The sequence below is a fragment of the Sinocyclocheilus anshuiensis genome, unplaced genomic scaffold (assembly GCF_001515605.1).
Source record: "Sinocyclocheilus anshuiensis isolate Anshui unplaced genomic scaffold, SAMN03320099.WGS_v1.1 scaffold113, whole genome shotgun sequence".
In the NCBI taxonomy this organism is placed as follows: Eukaryota; Metazoa; Chordata; class Actinopteri; order Cypriniformes; family Cyprinidae; genus Sinocyclocheilus; species Sinocyclocheilus anshuiensis.
The window spans coordinates 508,400-530,515 of record NW_015539827.1 but is presented as its reverse complement, the minus strand read 5'-3'; the positions used below and the strand labels follow the sequence as shown (position 1 = coordinate 530,515).

General features: G+C 36.8%; 2 protein-coding genes across 5 annotated transcripts in view; one reads left to right on the top strand and one right to left on the bottom strand.

Annotated features, from left to right (window-relative positions):
• cobl (cordon-bleu WH2 repeat protein) overlaps positions 1-16,151 on the bottom strand; it is a 122,488-nt gene extending 106,337 nt beyond the window's left edge. For 3 of the 4 annotated variants that reach the window (XM_016480432.1, XM_016480435.1, XM_016480433.1), the window contains exons 1-2: positions 16,038-16,151; positions 15,565-15,701 (exon numbers count right to left, since the gene is read on the bottom strand). In XM_016480432.1, the coding sequence (XP_016335918.1) occupies positions 15,565-15,602 (38 nt within the window). In that variant the 5' untranslated portion in view covers positions 15,603-15,701; positions 16,038-16,151. The remainder of the gene's footprint in view (positions 1-15,564; positions 15,702-16,037) is intronic. The other variant, XM_016480436.1, reaches the window with a different exon arrangement.
• Positions 16,152-18,655: 2,504 nt separating this feature from the next.
• On the top strand, positions 18,656-20,545 carry LOC107684222 (C-C chemokine receptor type 2-like). The gene is made up of 2 exons (XM_016480437.1): positions 18,656-18,701; positions 19,487-20,545. The coding sequence occupies exons 1-2, from the start codon at positions 18,674-18,676 to the stop codon at positions 20,536-20,538; spliced, it is 1,080 nt and encodes a 359-aa protein (XP_016335923.1). The 5' UTR covers positions 18,656-18,673; the 3' UTR covers positions 20,539-20,545.
• Positions 20,546-22,116: the final 1,571 nt, after the last annotated feature.

The following is a 22,116-nucleotide window of genomic DNA, read 5'->3' as shown; positions in this document are numbered from 1 at the left end:
AGTAAGCTACGAGAATACTTTTTGTGTGCAAAGTAAAAATAACGAAAGAAAAAAACAATTAATGTGCGTGGCGCTGCTGCTTACGTTAACACGCACATGCGTCAGCACGCACATGTGTCGTTTACATGACGCGGAAGCAAGCAAATGCATCGTGACAATCGTGCTCCACAATGGCAGCGCCGCTGCAGACAGGATGAGGAGTAGAAGAATTGTTGAAAAAAAAAGTTATTTTTCTTTTCTTTGCACACAAAAAATATTCTCATTGCTTCGTAAAATTACGGTTGAACCCCTGATGTCACTTCGACTATTTTATAGATGTCCTTGCTACGTTTCTGGACATGGGAACATTTCAGTTGTATTGCTGTCAATGCAGGGTCTGAGAGCTATCGGATTTCATCAAAAATATCTTAATTTGTTTTCCGAAGATGAACAAAATTTTCATTTTTGGGTGAACTATCCCTTTAATATACTCTCTCACACACACACACACACACGCATACATTTTAGGGCTGGGCGGTATATCGAGTTTGTACGATATATCGATATTTTCTTTATAAGCGATTCGATATGAGGCAATACCATTTATATCGATATACAGTAGTTTGATACGAGCGCATCTAAAAAATATAGCTGAGGACACAGACTGAGCTGCTGCAGAGAAAGTGCATAATCCAATTTGTTCTAAACATGTGATAAGCTTCATACTAAGGCCTTTAAAAACTGGTAAGACAGTTTATAGTTTAGTTTCGCATATTAGTTTAAGCGGCTCGGCCCGTCATATGCTCTGATAGAAAGTCTGCGTGTGCTGCTGACAGAGACACTAGGCTACTCGCGCTGTTTAATGTGTTTGAGATGTGCCGTCTTCCTAAATGCATAACTTACATTTCACAGGTATATTCCCTTTTAGAAAGCCATGGAAATATTTCCATTTTTCTGTCCGAAGTGCATGAGCCTTCTGGGATTCTCCGCTAAACTTCACTTCAGTGAACGAGCACCGCCGTGCGCATGCGTGCCAAACAGACAGAGCTCAATTAAATATCAGCGCAATAATTCTGACTAAAATATACATTTCGCTGAAATATTTGTAGTTGGACAATAAATGTGACATGTAGAATTTTAAACCTACAAGTAAGTCTATTTTTATGATAGCACTGACTGTAAAGTGACAATCAAAATAGTCTTACACAACTCTGTGCTTTTGTTTTCATTTATTTTCATTTTTAGTTTAGTGAAATTAACTTTAAAAGCCTTATTTTTGTTTTTAGATTGCAATGTTACAATGTTAGAATGAAATGTGATGTTAACCCTTTTTTGCACATAATATAAAGGCTTACATGGTTACATTCACTTTATTTGTTTTCATAGCCTTTAATATGTATTGTTTTGTTGGACAACATTGGGCGGTAAGTGAAATATATATATATAAAAGTTTTTGTATGCATAATATATGTGTGGGTTTTGTGTATATTTATTATGTATATATCAATACACACACATGCATGTATATATTTTAGAAAAATGTTATGTTATAATAATGTTATAATATAAATTATATGAATATAAATATAGAAATGTAAATACATGTAAATAATTTCAAAATATATACTGTATGTGTGTATTTATATATACATAATAAATATACACAAAACCCACACATATATTATGCATACATATATATATATATATATATATATATATATTACTGTCTTAAGGATAATAATGTATTATTATTATTATTATTATTAATGTATTATTGAGTTCAAGTCAAACCAAAGACATTTGAATCTGTTCGGTCAAAAATGGGTTGGAACTCTTAACTTTAAACTCTCAAAAACACAAGATTAATGAATTTAACTTCAAAATCTAATTAAGTTTCTTTCAGGGGGCATGCCACCAGACCCCCTTAGAGGGACCGAGAGCCACACCACATAATCTCACAAAATTATGTGAGAAACAAAAACTGATTAGAGTAGGGTCTTGTGAGCAGATGGTCTTGTTCAAAATGAATGGGTCAGTTCCCGAGCTGTCTTTTCTGGCTTTGTCTTAAACCATCTTCTAAATCAATGCCTGCGTGGATTTAGCCAGAGCTTTATTCACTCTCTCACTGTCTGCTCTGCGTCACAGGATGATCCGTCCACCTATGCTCTAATTAGGGTCTGAGAATTAGAGGAGTATGTAGTTGGCTCACAATGTCTTCAGCATCACTAAGAATAATGTACTCTGTCTATCAAAGGCATAGTGTGAGTAGCACTCCGACACATCACGTAACAGCACCTTAGGCAAGCTGAGTTTTAGCTCCTGACTTGAGATGCTTCCCGATCCTTATCCTTATCTCCTTATCCTGTCTAATAAATGCCTGAAAACATAACATCAGAAAATAAATATTGCACTCTGTCAATTGTATGAGGTTTAACAGCCATTTCACTATCAATGGCTATTTAAATGTTGATGTGATCTGCTTTGCTTGCCTTTATGACTTCCATCTTTACAATGATTATTTACACAGCAATTAGGAATAATGACCATAGAGCCATGTGGTCACTTTGCATGCTGCTTGGCATCCTGTTCAGAGCACAATACCATTGTTTATTTGGCCACTGGTTTTAACACTCACTGTGTTCAGCTAACTGACTTTTCTGTTAGTTCAGGTTCAGACAGAGTCTGTGAAATGTATTTAAACGATGTGTACTTTTAAAAATGGTAAAAAGAGCTGTACTCTCATTGATAAATTACCAGAATGTTTGAAGGTGCATTCATCGGTTAATGTTAGCACTGCTGTTCTTCATGTACTTTAAGTTCCGATGCCACAATGCTGTTAGATCCTGCACTACAATTTATCAAGTATGAAGGTCTCTGAGTTTAATGTAATTTACACTAATACTAGTGAGTTTTAAGGAGTGGGCTACCGTCCAAAAAAAGCAACTGTGTATACAGTATCAATGTTTATTCTATTTTTTTTTTTTGTCTTCTGTTTCGTCTGCCATACAGGTAATGATTCTCCTGTTGTCTCTGCTGGTAAAGAGCAGAGATTCTTCTTCATCTCATGTAAGTGTACAGTATTAAGATTCAAATGTAATAAATAAATACAAAACGGGAAGTGGAAATTCAGAAATTTGTGGCCACCAAAATGTGGTTTGCTCATGCTTTTTTTGTATTTGTGCAAATGATTGGAATGCATTTAAATATGGTAAAATGTGTTAAGCAGAGCTTTATTTGGACATGTTTATTATTAGCTGAAATCAATCAAACTAGACTAAATATTTAATGAATATTTTTTGCAACAAGCAGGAGATGTGTAGACCTTTGTGAATGAAACGCATTCCAATTCTGCAGAAATCGGCATTGTTTTCAGCCTAGATCTACTGTACATGCGCAGGTTTCATGTGGGCCTGTTCACAAGAGTAGATGTTTGACACCTTTGGCCTCTGGTGTCTTCTTTAGCCTCCAAGAGATTACAATTGGCTAATTACTTTATAACTGGATATTCCTCTTTGGCACCAATTACATAATGCAACCATGCTTTGAGCAGAATGGATCTGTAAAGAGAGCTGTATTATCCAGAGGCAGGTCTGAAAATTGATTTTTAATGTAATTCTTTTAAACAGCAGTCTTCAAGCCTCACCACATTCTCAGCCGATATTACTCATCCTGTCCAACAAAAACAGGAGCACTCCTGCACCTGAAGCAGAGGAGAGGTGCAGGTGTTCGGGAAAGCAGGTGTCTGGGAAAACTGCATAAAAACAGCATTTGCTCAGGCCGAGTCTGGGAGAGAAATAGCTCCAATGGGATTAGAGGATGGGTGGAGAGCAGGAATAATTAGTTTGTTCCAAACACCCTGAGCCACTGACTTAGGAGCATACCTCAGATATTTAGCAGATCTTTAATTGTTGCTCTTTAACCTGTGAACCCACACCTTCTAATATACAGCCCAATTAGCACCTTTTGCACCACTAAATCTTCTTCATTTGTTATGTACTGTAGATGCACTATGTGGAATAAGTTTATCTGTAGCAGTTTCTACAGTTACAGCAGATCACTAACAGTAAAGTTCAACACATATTTAAAGGCCGAATTCCACTCGAAAGCAAACATCACTATGCTCTGCTCACTCTGGAGGGTGGAACACTTGAGGGAGTACATTGAAAGGTGCAGTGCATTACAACACCAGACGGGAGTGGCGTTATGCAACACCGCAATAGACGATAGAACCCATTTTAAAGGGTTAGTTCACCCAAAAATGAAAATTAGCCCATGAATTACTCACCCTCAAGGCATCCTAGGTGTATATGACTTTCTTCTTTCAGACGAATCCAATCAGAATTATATTAAAAATTGTCTTTGATCTTCCAAGCTGTTTAATGGCAGTCAGCGGGTGTTGCAGTGCATAAGTCCAAAAGAAGTGAAATAAAGTGCATCCATCCATAATAAAAAGTGCCTCACACGGCTCCGGGGGGTGAACAAAGGCCTCCTGTAGCTAGGGCTGAAACGATTAGTCGACATTATCGACAACAAAAAATTGTTGACAAATATTTTTGTTGTCGAGTAGTCGTTTGGGCTCATATGACCTAATGTGAGAGCCTGCAATAACGCGGTTTGACCAGTGTGGCATGGTAGCGCAAGACTGTAATTCAGCCCTCCCGGATTCAATTCAAGAGAAGAAGACAGCGCTTCAGTTCAGAGTAAACGCAGCCGAACCTGAAGCTGCTGAGCAGCGTTTGGATGAATATGTTAATATATGCTGCGCGCTTTCCTCTCAATAACAAAATAAACACAACAAAAACTGACCACAGTGTGAAAGCAACACTTAAGAACACATTTGATTACAGCAATGTGGATGTTTGCACGAACTCTGAAGTTTGGCACTCCAGTAAAGAAAAGTCCAGTCACGTCACGTTTATTTATATAACAGTACTTTATGCAATAGATGGCCTTAAATTAAGCAGCTTTACAGTATTAAACATGAAAAACTAGAGTCAGTGTCGCTTTCAGTTAGAATTATAACTTGATTTTTTGTTATAAAGCAGCTCTCCAGTGTGGAGCTAGCTAATGATAAAATCTTTTTATTAGTGGGGGAAAAAAATATTTCATTAAAGTTTTAGTTTGGTTTGATCTAGCTCAGGACTGTTTTGATTATCATAACCCTATAAGGTATTTTAAGAGAGATTATGTTGTGAATAAAATTGTTTATCCAAAAATAAGACGTCCTATCACTTACCTTTATTTTGTTCTTATACATATGACTTACAAAAAGAGATGTTAGGCAGAATGTGTCATTCAGTTACTTTTTCATATAGCTAATTAAATGGCGAATAAGAGAGTTTCTCTGTCATCTCATTTTGTGTGCCAAATATATTTATTTGTATAAATTAATTGTATAATTGTAATTACATAATATGACTTTCAAAAGCTTAAGTAATTACCTTAATTTATTTGTTAGAATATGTATAAATATTTTAACTAATTGCAAAAGCCGAATAATCAATAAATGTCTAATGATTAATCAGTTAAATAATCGATGATTAGTCGATTAATCGTTCTAATAACCATTAGATTAATCGATTATCAAAATAATCGTTTGTTGCAGCCCTACCTCGGCTCCAGGGGTTGAACAAAGGCCTCCTGTAGCAAATCGATGCGTTTTTGTAAGAAAAATATCCACATTCAAAATGTAATAATCACTTTAATCTAGCTTGCGCCAACAGTTGTACACGGAAGCAGTTCCGGGGCAATTGACATATGAGGTCTGTGTTGCGCATGCGGCGCTCAGAAGTGACGAACGCAGAAGCGCAGTGGAGAGATCAAAATAAAACAACGGTCACGAATTAGAAGTACAAATTGAGGATTTGTAAAGAAGAATGTTGGAAGATTTCGATATAAGCCAAGAGGAGACTGGTTTTCCTTTGCTAAAGTAAGGAAACTTTGCTTCCTTTGAACCTGTAAACAAACGTTGGTTTTCACAAGACTCACCGGCGCATGCGCAGCGCCAACCTCATACGTCATCCGCCCGGAACTGCTTCCGTGTACAACTGTTGGCGCAAGCCAACTTTAACAGATTAAAGTGATTATTACGTTTTAAATATAGCTATTTTTCCTACAAAAACGAATTCGTCTGAAAGAAGAAAGTCATATACACCTAGGATGCCTTGAGGGTGAGTAATTCATAGGCTAATTTTCATTTTTGGGTGAACTAACCCTTTAATCGGTGATTCTGTCTACACTGAATCCGACGCAAATCCCCAATAGTAAACTGATGTTCCGCTCTATTTTGAGTCCAGTGTAGACAGCTTTAAGCTTTTGTGGCACGATTTGACACCACAACTGTCGCATCTGGTATAGACACAGTGTTGCTGTCAGAATGTTACCTTAATTGCATAGCAATTTTCACAAAAAGTGAAACCATTTTTTAGGCTTTTTTTAATTTTGATGATAGTTACAAAGATGTATAATTGACATTTTTAACAAGTTATAATGTCCATTTAGCACTATATATCAGAAGATACAGTATGTGTGTGTGTGTGTGTGTGTGTGTGTGTGTGTGTGTGTGTAGCAACTGTACAACTAGCGTCCCCTTGCCATCTGAAATTAGCCCAAAGTTACATTGATTCTATGATAAACAACATTACCTCAATAACATCAAGTTCAGCACAGTGCACACCTTGTGATTTTGGCTACAATCAGGGCTCCAGACTGCGACCAAATGGTCACATTTTGCAACAATTTTTTCTGCCTGTGCGACTAAATTTTGTGTGCGGTCACACTGGCGCGACCACTGCGTTGTTCAACTCATAAGCACTGCCATTTCTGTTGCATATGAGAAACATCAAACTGCAAACGAAACCGCGCTACTCGTTTAAACTGTGCAGCACTTTAGTAGAGTAGAGCCTGGTTTATACTTGCCATGTCAGCACGAACGCAAAGGTGTGCGCAGTAAAAATGACGCAAATATTGAGGAAACGATGGACGGTTTTCATGCTAAAGTAAAGTAAAAGGCCACTTCTTAAACCAGAGAGGGTGAACATGTTGATATTCATGTGGGGAAAAAACATGCAAGCACCATCACCGACAGCAAGTTTAGTTTTACTTTTCTTTTTGTTTTCATTTTAAAAAGCTTGTTATCTTTGCTGTTTACCTCATGTTACGCTATGGAGGCTCTCTTTTATTTGATTTATTAGTCAGTATATAATACAGCATGTGGTGTATGCCATGCCTCATCTTATTCGTTTTTGTTAATAAACGTTTTGTAAGCTAGTTTGTCATTGTATCTTATTCTTAATTAAAAAGCACTACAACAATAACAGAAAAGATAACAATGAATCCATCTTTTGTTTTAGTCTTAAAAAGAGAAAGGTGTATGTAAGCAAAACAGACAATTATCTTTTCTTGTAAAACGTGACAAGATCGCAAATTCGAATGTGAAAGCACCCAAAGCCCGGCTTATAACACAGCAAAAGAGGATCTCCCATTCACAAAATACAAATCACAAATAATACTGATGAAAAAGAATGGGTTGAATGTTAACCACTTTCGTTTCCATATAACTATAAACTATGATAAAGCATGCATTGATTAATCCCATGTTGTAGCGGGAAAAAAAATTATAATAAAAAAATATTGCGACCAAATTATGTGCTCCTACGACCAACCGAGAAAGTTAGTCGCAAAAGAGTGACCAGTGGGAAGAATGAGTCTGGAGCCCTGACAATGCTATCTGAGACAAATTTATGGAATCGTAAATGTGGTCACAGGGCAAAACAATGAGTCTCTGATCAGCATGTTCACAATTGTGAATTAATGGTCTTTGCAATGAATCTTAGCCTTCGCCAAAGCTGCTTTTTTTCCAACACCAACAGCAGGGCTCCAGACTGCGACTAAAACGGTCGCATTTGCAACCAAATATATTATTTTGCGAGTGAAGTTTTTGCTGAGGTCGCCACTGGAGACTATATATTTACATGTTATGACTTAAAAATTTGCATGTAATGCCTTTTTTCCTGATTGTTTTCCAATCACATCTTTTGTTATGGTCACATATTAAACTGAGACGATGTGCATCAAAGTTTTATTGGAAAAAAGTGTTTCAAACAGTGCTCATCTCTGCCGCACAGCAGCGTTGACGGCACACCTGCTAAAAGCAGCTCCAGTTGTGCAGCATGAGAGAGATCGAAATGATGGAGACATGCAAGTAAAAGTCCACAACTTGAACAAACTACAACAGGTAAAGCTGCCAGCTGTGTGGATATTGGCAATATCGTTAACAATTCTAGTTTATAATCATTACTAATATGGCTTCTTCTTATCAAGATCTTAGTCTATATGCTGTGTAACATTCTGCCAAATTCATAACGAAATTCAAACAATAAATACGGTTTTGGCGCTCTTTAATGCGGCAGGCGCAATCGCTTTAGCGCCTCAGTTCAAATGCCAAGTGAACCCATTATATCTTTCTCTTTACTACTATAGTACATAATGAACATGAATTAACATCAAAAGGTAGGCTATTTTATAAGAGAGCCTATAGTACAACTTACTGAAATGTCTCATGTAAAAGATCATTCAGTGTTTCAAACTGCGGAAAACGGGTAAAGCTTGTAAACATTGCAACGTAATAATACATTTACCTGTATTATATACTATAGAATAACCATTCGGTGTCTATAAGCTCATCAGTCAGCTAAATATCTATAAAGAGGAGCATTTTGCTATATTTATGCGCTATTGGATGTTAAAATTTTTATTTAACCTGTTGTCTACATGATTCAACTCTTCCTATAAAATTGCATTTTACTAATGAAGAAAAACTGACTAGATGTGTGAAAGACATGACAACATTTATAGGATGCATTGAGGAGGAGCCCAAACTACACTCAGTGGCCAAGTGATTCTTATGGTCCATGATATTGGTACAGATTCTGTGTAATGAACACTTCTTTGTGACTGTATATTTCAAGTTGGAAAAGACATTTAGTTCCCACTTCAAGTGAACCTTAGTTCCCAGTTCATCTACAAGATGGATTAAAATGCTGATAAATTCAAGAAAAGATGAGACATAAACACATGACAGTATGATTGAAATGTTAAAATGTAAAAAAAATAAAAATAAATAAAAAAATTATAATAATAATAAAAAAAATAAAGCACATTTATTCTGTTGCACCTAAAAAGATAATTTGGCGCCTACGTTTTTTTCTTATAGTAGCCAATGGCTCCTTACTTGACTTTTTTTGTCTGGAGCCCTGATACAGTGTTTTGGGTCAGCTTTTTGGGCAATAAGATAACTGAGACAAACTCTCTGTGATGTGTAGCTTCCACTATAAAGGCTGTTGAATTGCGTGCTGAATAGATCTCTTAAAACACCGCCTGACAGCAGACTCCCAAAATAGTTGTGGCATTGCAAGCTATTACACAAGCACGATGCAGTCCAAAGTCCGAAGAAGACATAGACACTATTATATCCCATTCTCATCAGGGTTAAACTCTTCAGTGAGTTTGAATCTCTTGCAATATCCATCTAAAAATACACTGGTCTTCCAGTGTGACCTGACATGGTCTTCGATCTACTGTACAAGTGAAGGATTTAGTGTGAGTGAAGGATTAGGCCTAGTTCACATGAACAAATATGAAGTTGGTCATGCTCCTCACATGTGGAACTACACTAACAGACCACACAGACATGCTTGTGCCAAGAACGTTGTTATATTTGTTGAGCTGATATTCAGAGAGAGACCATGTGCTGCTACCAGATATGCAAAGCTTGTCTCTCATCTTTCAACATATGAGACATGCTCATTTGTGAGCTTTGTGAAGCATTTTTACCTAGTATATTCAAAAGAATAAGTGTAAGTTTTGAAAAGAGTCTTAAAGGGGTCATATGATGCGATTTCAAGTTTTCCTTTCTCTTTGGAGTGTTACAAGCTGTTTGTGAATAGATAAGATCCCGCAAACCCAAACAGATATTCTTTATAAAAGTTAAGACTCGTCCACGCCCTCCTAAAACGCCTAGTTCAAACACGCCCCCACATGTCTACGTCACGATGTGGGAAGACTTGCATAACGCCGCCCAAATGTTCACGCAAAGAAAGAAGGAGTAACTTTATTGTTGCTCCCACCGCCGCCGCCATGTTGTGAAGACGCTGTGTGTTTAGTTGTGAAAACGAAAATACTTTGTTTAGCCTTCCAAAAGAGGACACGACTAGAAATCAGTGGTTAAGTTGTATTTACAACACTGTTCCAGAACAGATCAACCCAAATATTCAGATGTGTGCAGCGCATTTTATGGAGGACTGTTTTCTGATCCTGTGAGAGTCAGAGCATGTGAGCGGAGCGGAGCGGATCGGGGAGCGGAGTGGTAATATTTCCTTAAGAGCGCAGAGCGCCTTTCTGAAGATTCCGCTCCGCTCGCTCAACCCAGAATGCCGTTTGGTGATTTGCTTGTTCGAGATCGAGAATCTGTAGAGATCGAGAATAGTAGAGCAGTTATGGAGTTCAGATAGGCCTAAATCGTGGAACGAATTATTATATTTCGTAATTACTTATTAAAATCATTATTGCTTAAAATTAATAAATAATAATAAATTAATTAAAAAAAATAATAAAACCTGCTGACGTCGTAGAAACGAATTGTTAATTCGAATTATATTCGGAGCTCCGTAGTTATTAAATAATCTCAGTTAAACTGTAGACCTAAGCTAACACACAGCTGTATATAGGCCTAAATACAGAACTACAGAGTACAGAAGATATTAGCCTACACCACTTAGGCCTATTAAAATATTATTTAAAAAAAAACTGACCCGGACCAATAGGTAGTCCTACAGAATGTAGGCTAGATATAGGCAGCAGTAATTTATAATCTAATTTGTTCTTTACAGAACGGAGCGGGATCTGAGCGGGAATTGGTTTACGGCGAGCGTGAGCGGAATATTAACGGAGCGCTTGCTTGGGCGGTTAGAGCGACTGAGTGGAGCGCACGTCCATAGAGCGGAAAACGTCACACCGCTCCGCTTCGCTCACATGCTCTGGTGAGAGTAGACTACAATGCCGGCTGTTCTGGCTCACAGTCTGCAAGTATGTTTTCATATTTAAAGAATTTGCCTCTGATGATTCAAACGCGAGTTTTGAGCAGTGTAGAGTAGGGCTTGTTGTTTGTCATTTCTCCGATCACAAATGCAGACATGGTTTTATGTTTACGCGGCGCGATGCAACACAACGCGTAAAAAGACAGTGTAAGTCATTATAATCCCCGTAAATCTTAATTATGTCCCCACTGGATGCAACAAATGCCTTGTTTATAATGGGTTTTAACGTTTTTGTCTCGTCGCTCCGGGATATGGCATCACAGTATGGTAAGGGGCGTAACATTTCCGTCACACACTTGAGGAATTCGGCCAATCACAACGCACTGGATAGCTGGCCAATCACAGCACACCTCGCTTTTTCAGACGGATGAGCTTTGTAAAAATCGACGCGTTTCAGAAAGGCGGGGCATAGAGGAGAAACAATAATGTACAGTATGTGGAAAATAATGTGTTTTTTTAACCTTAAAGTGCATAAACACATTTCATTACACCAAATACACAAAATAATGTTCTTTTTAGACATCAACATCATATGGCCCCTTTAAAAGCAATATAATTTCTAAGCAAAAACTGAAACATCACTTTTCAGAAAATTAGACACTGGAGTTATGGTTCATATGCAGGGTGTGTCTATGAGCTCCAGTGAGGATTGTGGTGGGTGTGAACAGGGCGAAGGTTTTAGAGATGCAGTGGTTAGTCCAGCTGATGGACAGGATTATCTGTTGTGGGCTCTATTTTAAGCACCAGTGACAGGGAGGTTGACATACGAAAGCAGAAATATGAGCCGCTGTGCACTGAAGCGAACAAATGAGGTTTATGCCCGTGGTGTCAATGGAAGTACTCTGGACTATAGGTTCAACAATGAGTGTTCAGATCTCATGGAATTTAATCTTGCATAGCCAGACTTTTCACTACTAGCATAAGGTTGTTGGCACGCAGCATATTATTCTGGCCAAGAACCACCTACTTAAACAGAAAGAGACTCTTTCAGAAGAGAAAGAGATGAAAAGCGACCAACCACAATTTGTTTTATTTTAATATAATTTAGGGTGGAGCTAATCTGACATTGATGACACAAAAATCACAGTCTCCAATTGGTTGTACACAGACTTCAAAATTGTTTATTTGCTTGTGCTATATATACTGTGTGTGTATGTATATATGTGTGTGTGTGTGTGTATATATATATATATATATATATATATATATATATATATATATATATATATATATATATATATATATATATATATATATATATATATATATATATATATATATATATATATATATATATATATATATATATATATATATATATATATATATATATATATGGAGAGAAAGAGAGAGAAAGCCACAATACATATATTACATATATAGCCACAAGCCTCATCAGGGTCCAAGCACAAACGGCTTGTGTAGACAATACAAAATACACAGTTACTGGCCATGTCTCTTAAGTCCCTAACTAAATGTGCCTTGACTTCAAATTGTGTGTTTTGTTGTACTGTGTGCACATTGTATTCTGATGTGTTGTGTATATTAGTGGAAAACAATTCATTGTAGTGTGAGATCCGGCAGGAGTAAGAATTCCTAATAGAGCAAGAAAACAATTAGCCGCTAATTAAGAGTGAGACACCCACATGCAAAAGGAAAATGTATGCATGGGGGGAAAATCCTGAGACCTGTTCAGAGCTTCACCTATGACTAAAGTAAATTTAAAGGGTTAGTTCACCCCAAAATAAAAATGTTATCATTAATTACTCCCCCTTATGTCGTTCCAAACCTCTAAGACCTTTGTTCATCTTTGGAACACAAATTAAGATATTTTTGATGAACTCCGAGAGCTTTCCATTCTGACCCATAGACAGCAACACACAACTACCATGTTCAAGTCCCAGAAAGGTAGTAAGGACACTGTTAAAATAGCCATGGGTGTCGGCACCAATAGTCTTGTGGGCAGCACGCTGACATAGTGTCGTTGCGGTTTGGGCGTCCTGAGTTTGAATCCCGGCTCGTGAACCTTTCCCGATCCCGCCCCCTCTCTCACTCCCACTTCATTTTCTGCCACTACACTGTCCTATCTAAATAAATGCAAAAACATATCTTAAGAAAAAAAAATAGCCCGTGCGAAACTAGTGGTTCAACCTTAATTTTATGAAGCTACGACAATACTTTTGTGCGCATTCTGCACAAAGAAAACAAAACCACTTTATTCAACAATTTATTTTTTTCCCGGTCAGTCTTCCTGCGTTGAATAAAGTCATTATTTTTGTTTTCTTTGCACACAAAAAGTATTCTCGTAGCTCCATAAAATTAAAGGGGTTATGGACTGCCTCTGTTTTTTTATTTTGTACTGTTCTCTAAGGTCCACTTATAATGTTATCAAGATTTTTACATAAAAAAACACCATAATTTAGAAGTAATAGGCTATTTTTTGTCCTGTTTTTGAACATGCTCATCTGAACGCTCTGTTTTTAATAGGTGTGGCATGATGTAGACTCGGAAGTAAACGCCCACTGCTATAATTGGTTAACACTTGTGTATGTTTGACAGCCTACCTCCTTCACAGACGGACGCTGTTGTGCTTTAGGTTAAAACCGCATAAATACTCATATTTACACCGAATCGTTCCCTATCCCCTATATAGTGCACTACGTGCCATTCACCGTACAGAAAATACCAATTCTGTGAACAAGTGACCGATTACAGCAGCAGCTTCAGCATCTATTTATAATGTAGGGGGCGGGAAGCTTCAGATTCTAGAGAGCATTTGATTGGACAGAAAGTTTGATGAGAAGTTTAAGTACAGGGTGATGTCGTTGATCCATACTGGCGGAAGTGAGAGACCGTAAGTTTTGAAAGCTTATATCTTATAAACGTGAATTTTGTCATTGTTTTGGAGCACACTAGCTTATAGATAACCTTAAGGCTTACATATTCATACTAAAAGCCAAAAAACTTCAATTTTGATTTCATGGGGACTTCAATTTTTCATCTACTAACAAAGTGTTGCAATACAAGGGATGGTGTGCGTGAGCTAACACTTAAACTCACTTCATAAACAGATATCAAAATTCTGATATTAGAATAGAACTACATGTTGTCTAGGTAGCAAACTATCTATGGTAACATCCTAAACTCTAAAATTACCATATAAACTATGATTTAAACAGCTTTACAGTTCAAATATCACAAGTTTTGACAAAAACAACAAGTGTTATAAAATGATAAACATCACATTTCTGCCTAATATGATTATGTATGTTATATATAATTGGTCTGCGTTTTCATTCAATCTGTCTGCTTTTTTTTGTTCAAATTCATTGCATAATATCAAAACTGAGACCAAGAATGTAACAAAAGTTACTTCATTCTGAATCTCATTGGATACTCATAAACATTTTGAGAAGATAGCGGTGGGAATGCTCAACAACTGTTCAAGCTTTAAATAACCACAATCGTCCACTGCTTTAGCTATGTAATGGGGTCTGATTACATAAAAGGAAAGGGGGGCTATGGGTAAGATCCACAAAGCAGACTGTTGTGTTGTCAGAGAGGGGACACTGGCTAACATTTAAATGGCTTGCTGAGATACATTACCATCGCCAGAAGTTTCTGTTTCTGTGAGAATGCAATTCCAGTGGTGAGGAATTTGTCACACCTGTGTTTACTTCTCATGAGGACTGACTTGAATGCCAAATACACAGTCAATTTAAGGTACTTAATTTGGAGGTAGAAAAGCTCAGCAAACATGCCATTCGATAAAATGGAATAATGAGCTATTGAGTCAAGAGCGGAGGTGACAAAAGGTGTGAGAGGTGGAATACAAAAGCATCACTGGCAGATGAACAGACAGTTATTTGTTTTCATTTGCTAGTTACTCTTCTCTCATGTAGCTGCTAGAACAAAGCTTTTATCCAAACAAGTCAAATGCCATGTCAACGTCTTTTGTTACAGACTATTAGATCTGTTATTGCAAATAAAACCAAATTTCAGAATTTGGAATGTTAATCTATGCAAGTCATCTAATTGTGTATTATTCAGATTTCTCATTCCACTACAGAATACCCTGATGTTCCAGTTACCTTCACACTAACTTAAAAGAGTTCAACAAGTGATTGGTGTGTGGCTTAATCACACATGGTGATCAAGATACACTCTAAATGCTGGGTTGTTTCAACCCAACTTTGGGTCAAATATGGACTAACCCAACCGTTGGGTTAAATTTTTACATTAAATTTTTAACTCAAAAGTTGGGTTAGTCCATATTTGACCCAAAGTTGGGTTGAAACAACCCAGCATTTTTTAGAGTGTAGCTTGAAAAAAATGTGTTATAATGTTATGTAATATGCACACTAGAATGCACCATCATCTGTCTATAGTTAGATAGATAGATAGATAGATAGATAGATAGATAGATACAGAAGCAGTTATAACACTGAAATTAACATTTATTAAGGGCTCTATAACAAGTTACACTCACCCTACAGGAGGTCTGATCGTGGCGTCTCCCAAATTCATCTGTCATAAACTAAATCCGCTTTGTATCAACGCAATTTACTCGTACGTCCAGGAGGGGACATTGGAATTCGGTTTCACACTTATTCATACAAGTGTCACCTTTAAAGAAAGAACATGAAGATATACTTCAGCAGAACAAGGTAACGTTAAAGAACAACTTCTCTACAGAAAACACAGCTGACCAGCACCAAGGTGTCACGGTCATGTAACTTATTCAGAACGACTTCACCATTCACCGCGCTCCTAGATGTTGGCAAGTGTTTGATGTACGCACTTCTGTTCTTAAATATGGAAAAGCATTCAAACGTTTCACTTGTCACAAAAGCGACTACGAACATATGCAGTATAGTCAACACAACTATTACCTTAAAAAAGCTTCCGAGTCAAAGTAAAGCTAATATCGTCCACCAAAATATAAAGCACTGAAATACTTACGTGGATTCGGCTTCATAGACAGACAACAGCAGAGGCGGCACAGCAGGAGCTCACAGCTCTATTCTAATCTGTCCACAGTGTCCAGCAGGCAGCGCCGTTCCCGCGGCTTCTCGAGCGCGCGCTCAACGGCAGCCTGAGTCAGGAATTCTGTGCGCGAGAACGCGCCCGAGAGAACGAGCGGCTGGAAGCGCGTGAGCTTTACAGTAAACAACACTGATACAGCGAGACTCTCAATAGATAGCTTTCACCACCTAAAGGCGATTATCTAAAGAACAGTTAACATTAGCGTAACTGTCAAGACGTACATTTTACATAATTATCAGGAGAAGTCTTATAATATCAATATGGAGCTGCTATGATAACACAAGCTTTTACCATGGTAACCGTGAAGCTGCAACAAAAAAGCCGTCCCTTAACATTCAAATATTGTTTACTCCCAGCGTCCCTGGCGTTTATTATTCTTTTGCGGTCTGCCTGATTGGCTCGCCCGCCGTTAAATGTCCCGCCCCTGCCCATTTAAGCAGGATCCTTGGATCCGTTGGTCAAAATCTTTGTCAGTTTATGAATAAAATAGCCTGCTGTTACACTACAGAAGTGTCAATCTACATGTAGGACGCATTACAGTTGTCTATTTATTCATAAAGAACTTTGAGAAATATTATATAACAAATTGAAGGACAGGACCTTCCTTGTCTGCAGATACAAACGCTGCTGAACAACATGAATAATCAAATCCCCAACCACTTTACAACTGTCTTCCCAGAATGACAGATAAGAGGGCCTTGTAACAGCAGGTGAACTTTTGTAAAAGTTAAAAGACATTTGAAGTACTGGGAATGTGTATTTTTACATAGAAAATAAGCTACATAAAAGCTTATTTAAGCTCAAATTTACATATACAAATTGTTCTGTGTTAATGCTTATTTTAATCAAATGATATTTAAATGTGTCTGTGTCTGTGTGTGTGCATATTCATTTATTAAGTTGGCTTGAGAAAGCCAACTTACTGATATTGTTTTTAAACTTCTTCTTCTTCTTCTTCTTCTTCTTCTTCTTCTTCTTCTTCTTCTTCTTCTTCTTCTTCTTCTTCTTCTGACCAAAAATGCAAACAGTATCTCCTCCTAGAGCTTTAAAGCTAGAACCACCAAACTCGGTCCAGACCTTCAGACTGTTCTGACTCAGGTTGCTATATCTTTTCAGACTGATCCGACTTACAGTTTTCCTAAAAAATTACGATTAAAACTGGGAAAAATCCCATAGACTTCATTTGAACAGTCTTGGCTGATCTGAACATTCCGTCAAACTCCAACTGTCAACATTCAAATTTAAACACACTGACTCAATTAAAGTGCATACCATGTACTATTTCTAAGCCATTTTAACTCATTCAAACTCATTTAATCTATCTATCTATCTATCTATCTATCTATCATCTGACTATTTCTTTCTTTCTTTCTATATCTATCTATCTCAGTCTGATTCTATCTATCTATCTATCTCAGTCTGATTCTATCTATATATCTATGACAGACTATATTGCCTTTAAAACTTTCAAACTTTAAGCTTTTAAACCTACTTTCAACTTCAAACTATTTCAGACTGAAAACCATCAAACTTAAAACTTTTTAAACTTCTTAAACTTTTCAATCTTTTTCAAACTTTCTGGTCCGGCTTTCTCAAGCCAACTTAAAGTTTGTCTTGACAAACTTTTTTATCTAGTTGCAATTACAGTTGTAGGCCTATGCCCCTTTTTCTTAACTGAAATGCCACTACTAATTTCTCAGTTTACAGTTTTTCTCAATTGCTTTGGCACATTTTTCGAAACAATCTTAACATTCTCTAAACTGTGAGTGCAAATGTCACAACTGTTTGCTGGAACTTCAGAACTTTATTGCATGTCTGCAAAATGTAGTTACTCACCCAAAACATTTAATTCATGCTTCAAAACCTAGTTATCGTGTCAGTAATTTGGCCAAGGCCACCAAAATATAAAGTATTTTTGTCATCATGTGAGCCACACTGGAAATTGTATTGCAATTAGAGGTCATTTGCCAATTTAGCAGACATTACAAACAATGTCAATGTCAGATATTTATGGAATATACATGCGTGTATACCAATTTTTCATAATTGAATGGATCGTTTTGAATGTGATGGCTTACACGATGAAAAATGATTGAGAAGTTGTGAAGTTTGACAGTTTAAGTGAGAATCGGCTCATCAGTTTTGATCAACAAGCCATATGCAATTAGTTGTGCAAACTGCAGACAATTGTACTTACTGTTTGCACACATGTGCCAAAGCATTTGCAATTTGCTCAAATCAATAAGAAATTCCAATCTGATGTGAACAAGAAGCTAATTGTTCAGAGATCTGAACTTATTGTTTCGGGAAAAAAAAGTTTAATTCGAGAATTGAGCCAAAGCAATTGAGAAAAACTGTAAAAAGGCTAATGTGAATTCCAAATGAATGTATTTAATGATACAGACAGCAGTTTGAACTTTTTAATGGCATTAAAGTGAGTTTAGGACCCGCCTCTGGGAGGTTCAGGAAATAGCACCTCCTTTGTTTGTAAAGCTTTTTGACTGACAGGATCACTAAAAAATTCACAGATTCAGCTGTCATAACCAAGAGAGATGACAGAGGACCCAGGAACTGTGGCTGGTAGGTTACTAAACAGCCTATTCAATGTAATTATGCTTCATTTAAAAGTCGTTCCTACTTAATAATATACTTATAGGACATTAGAATTTGTTTGAATTATTTTTGTCACAACAATTATTACAATTTTAAATAATAATTTGTTAAAAAGCAAACTTTTAAAAATAAATAAATGGAAAACCTGCATTATTATAATTTGATTTTATTATGAAAGTTCACCCAAAAGTGAAAACTGTCATCTTCCGTCAGTTCTGTCATTTACTTACCCTCAAATTGTTCCAAACCTGTTTTAGTTTCTTTCTTCTGTTCAGCACAAAAGCAGATATTTTGAAGAATTTCAACCATCTACTGTTTGGTTTCCAACATTCTTCGAAATATCTTATTTTGTTTTCAACATTAGAAAAAAAAAACTCAGACAGGTTTGGAACAATTTGAGGGTGAGTAAATTATGACAGAATTTTCATGTTTTTTGTGTGAACTATGGTTTTAAACACGAAAGAAGTCATATAGGTGAACATTTTAACATCTCAAAAGTCGTCAGTTTACAACATGTGAAGAAAACCATGCCTAGTCTGACCAGTAGATGTCAGGAGAGCACAAACTAAAATTCAAGTTCCTACTTGGGGTATCATTTTATTTTATCTACTTTCAAACCTAAAGAAACCAATGTTGTTAAGATTTCATAATACACTATAAACATATTATACATTATATATTATAAATATTATATATATTATAAATAGACCTATTATATAACCTAACAGTGTGTTATTTGTCTGCCCTCCAAGCTACAACAACAGACTACGGTGATTACTACAATCAATATGACAAAGACATTGCATCACCATGCAACAATGGCAACACAAAGGCCTTCAGCGAGGTTTTCCTTCCCACCCTGTATAGCATCGTTTTCATTCTTGGCTTCATCGGAAATGGCTTGGTAGTGTGGGTCCTGATCAGATACCGTCAAAAATCCAACATGACAGATGTGTGCCTCTTCAACCTAGCCCTATCTGACCTACTCTTTCTTGCGTCACTCCCTTTTTGGGCTCACAGTGCCATGAATGAGTGGATTTTTGGCAAATTCATGTGTCATACCATAACAGGTCTCTTCATGATGGGTCTGTACGGTAGCATCTTCTTCATGGTCCTTATGACACTGGATCGCTACGTTGTCATCGTCCATGCCCATAGTATCCTTTCCAGAAATCGGTCTGCAAAAATGGGTTTGGTTCTGGCCTCATTTGTATGGATTCTCAGTCTGTTTGCATCCCTCCCTAATATTATTTTTGCCAAAGAGAAAACGGAGGTAAGCACCAAAACATCATGCGGATCTGATTTTCCTGAAGGTACAGCCTGGATGTCATTTATTTACCTTAAGATGAACTTCCTGAGCTTGATTTTCCCTCTGATTATTATGGGCTTTTGCTATTCCCGGATCATCCCTACTCTGCTCAGCATAAAATCACAAAAAAGGCACAAAGTCATTAGACTCATCCTGGCTGTGGTGGCAGTTTATTTCGTCTTCTGGACTCCATACAACATTGTCATGTTTCTTATGTTCCTGCAGAAGCAAAGTTACTTGCTTTCTTGTGAGTGGCATACTAGTTTAAGCCTTGCCATGCAATGGGTGGAAACAATCGCCTTAAGCCACTGTTGCCTTAACCCTATCATCTATGCCTTTGCCGGACAGAAGTTCAGAAGAGCAGTTCTTAAAGTCTTAAAAGAGCAGTTTCCATTGTGCTTCAGCCAGTGCACCACTTTGTCTCGACAGTTATCTGAACGCAGAAGTTCAGTCTTCAGCAAATCTACTGAATATTCCTCCACGCAGATTGCATAGAGCAAACTTATTCCCTCAGAGTTATTTTCATTCTTTTTCTTTTTTTACTTTAAGTTCCCCTTTTTAATGAATGTATATTGTGTTCTTGAAAGTTGTCTTTGTTCTGTTTTTTTAACAATTTTGTTAACAATAATGATATATGTTAAGTAGGAGAATGCAGAAGTTGAAGCTGTTGCAAATGTGCTCCTCTTTGTGCATGTATATTGCTCATATTTTAGATAGGCGAATGATACAGATAATTTAGGAATGAATGATTTCATCAGGAATTTGAAATAAACTCACTTTTAGCTTTGCATCAATTTTAGTCACTAGTTAGTTTTTGCATCAGGGTTAAAAATGTTTTCAACTGACCTTTTGACATCTTAAAGAAATGCATTTAACCTATAGTTTGAATGTTGCTTTTAAGATTTTTAATGTTAAGCGTCATTTAATAAAATATTTGATGGATTAAAGTTCATTGTCCTGGTGGTATGCATTTAAACTAATATGCAGGAAACACATTCATTCCTATATGACCTCAAAACTACTCTTATTTAAAAAAAAAAAAAAATCCTTGAGGTAAAATTCCTTGAAATGCTAGGGAATCATGACGTGTTATAGCAGGTGGGTTTATGTGAAGCAGTGGTGGGAGGGAGGTATAACTGTTTAAATGGTAGGCTGTCACAAAGAGGAAGAAGACTGACTCATAGCTGTAAACCACATCTGCGTAAGTACTTATCTATCTATGAAACACGTGGAGACAAAGTCTCAAGCATGTTAAGTTCATGGCCATTTCTTTAATAATACTATTCTGAGAGACTTTGCTTTATAAAGTCACTTTTTGTGTTTTTGCCTCAGCAATCGTCCATTTTCATATGTTTCATCAAAAGAAAGTGTTTGAGGTTAAACATTCATTTTAGACAATGGAAATTGGGTTGCACTGTCATTCTTTGTCATGTTGACAAGGGAAAAATATTGTGGGCAGCCACTTTGAGGGGACTCGATTATTGTGGCAAGGTGCATTACAGTCTTTGTTTTCAATCCTGAGAGTTGCTGCTTGATTGTAGTGAATCAGATGAGAGGTTTCTTCTCCTGCTGGATGAGTGCAGATTCGTTTGTAAGATCAACAGCAAGATGATGTTCCAACACCCTCTATCTATCACAATATGTGCTTTACTTCCAAGAAAATGGCAGTGAAGTACAATAAGACTACTCAAAATGTAATTAAAAGAGAGACTTAATATGGTACTCAAATGACAACATCATATGCACATGTACACATAAGTAATAAAAATAGCACTTCTGCACTTTTAAGTCTTACCTTATTTTAACTCATTAGCAGATGTGGCCATTTTTTATTTGACTGTGCAAGGCCTCCGGCGTCAGTCGTTTTCTGTAATTTTAGCTGTACAATAACAATCTGTTATGCTGCTTGATAATAATTGGTATATATTGATATTTATTTATTTATTGTAATTGTGAGGAAGTAAATATTTGCGTAAATAGTTTTATTGTTACTGCATTATTCTTTTACCAATAGCAACTAATGAATCGGAAGACTTGCAAATTCACAAGAAATCACAAGTTCAACTTTTGTCA

What these genes read in the sequence shown, in the direction of transcription:
- LOC107684222 (XM_016480437.1), top strand. Translation starts at nt 18,674, where the DNA reads ATGACAGAGGACCCAGGAACTGTGGCTG. An exon ending in GGACCCAGGAACTGTGGCTG is followed by an intron (nt 18,702 to 19,486) that starts GTAGGTTACTAA and finishes CTGCCCTCCAAG; the next exon opens with CTACAACAACAGACTACGGT.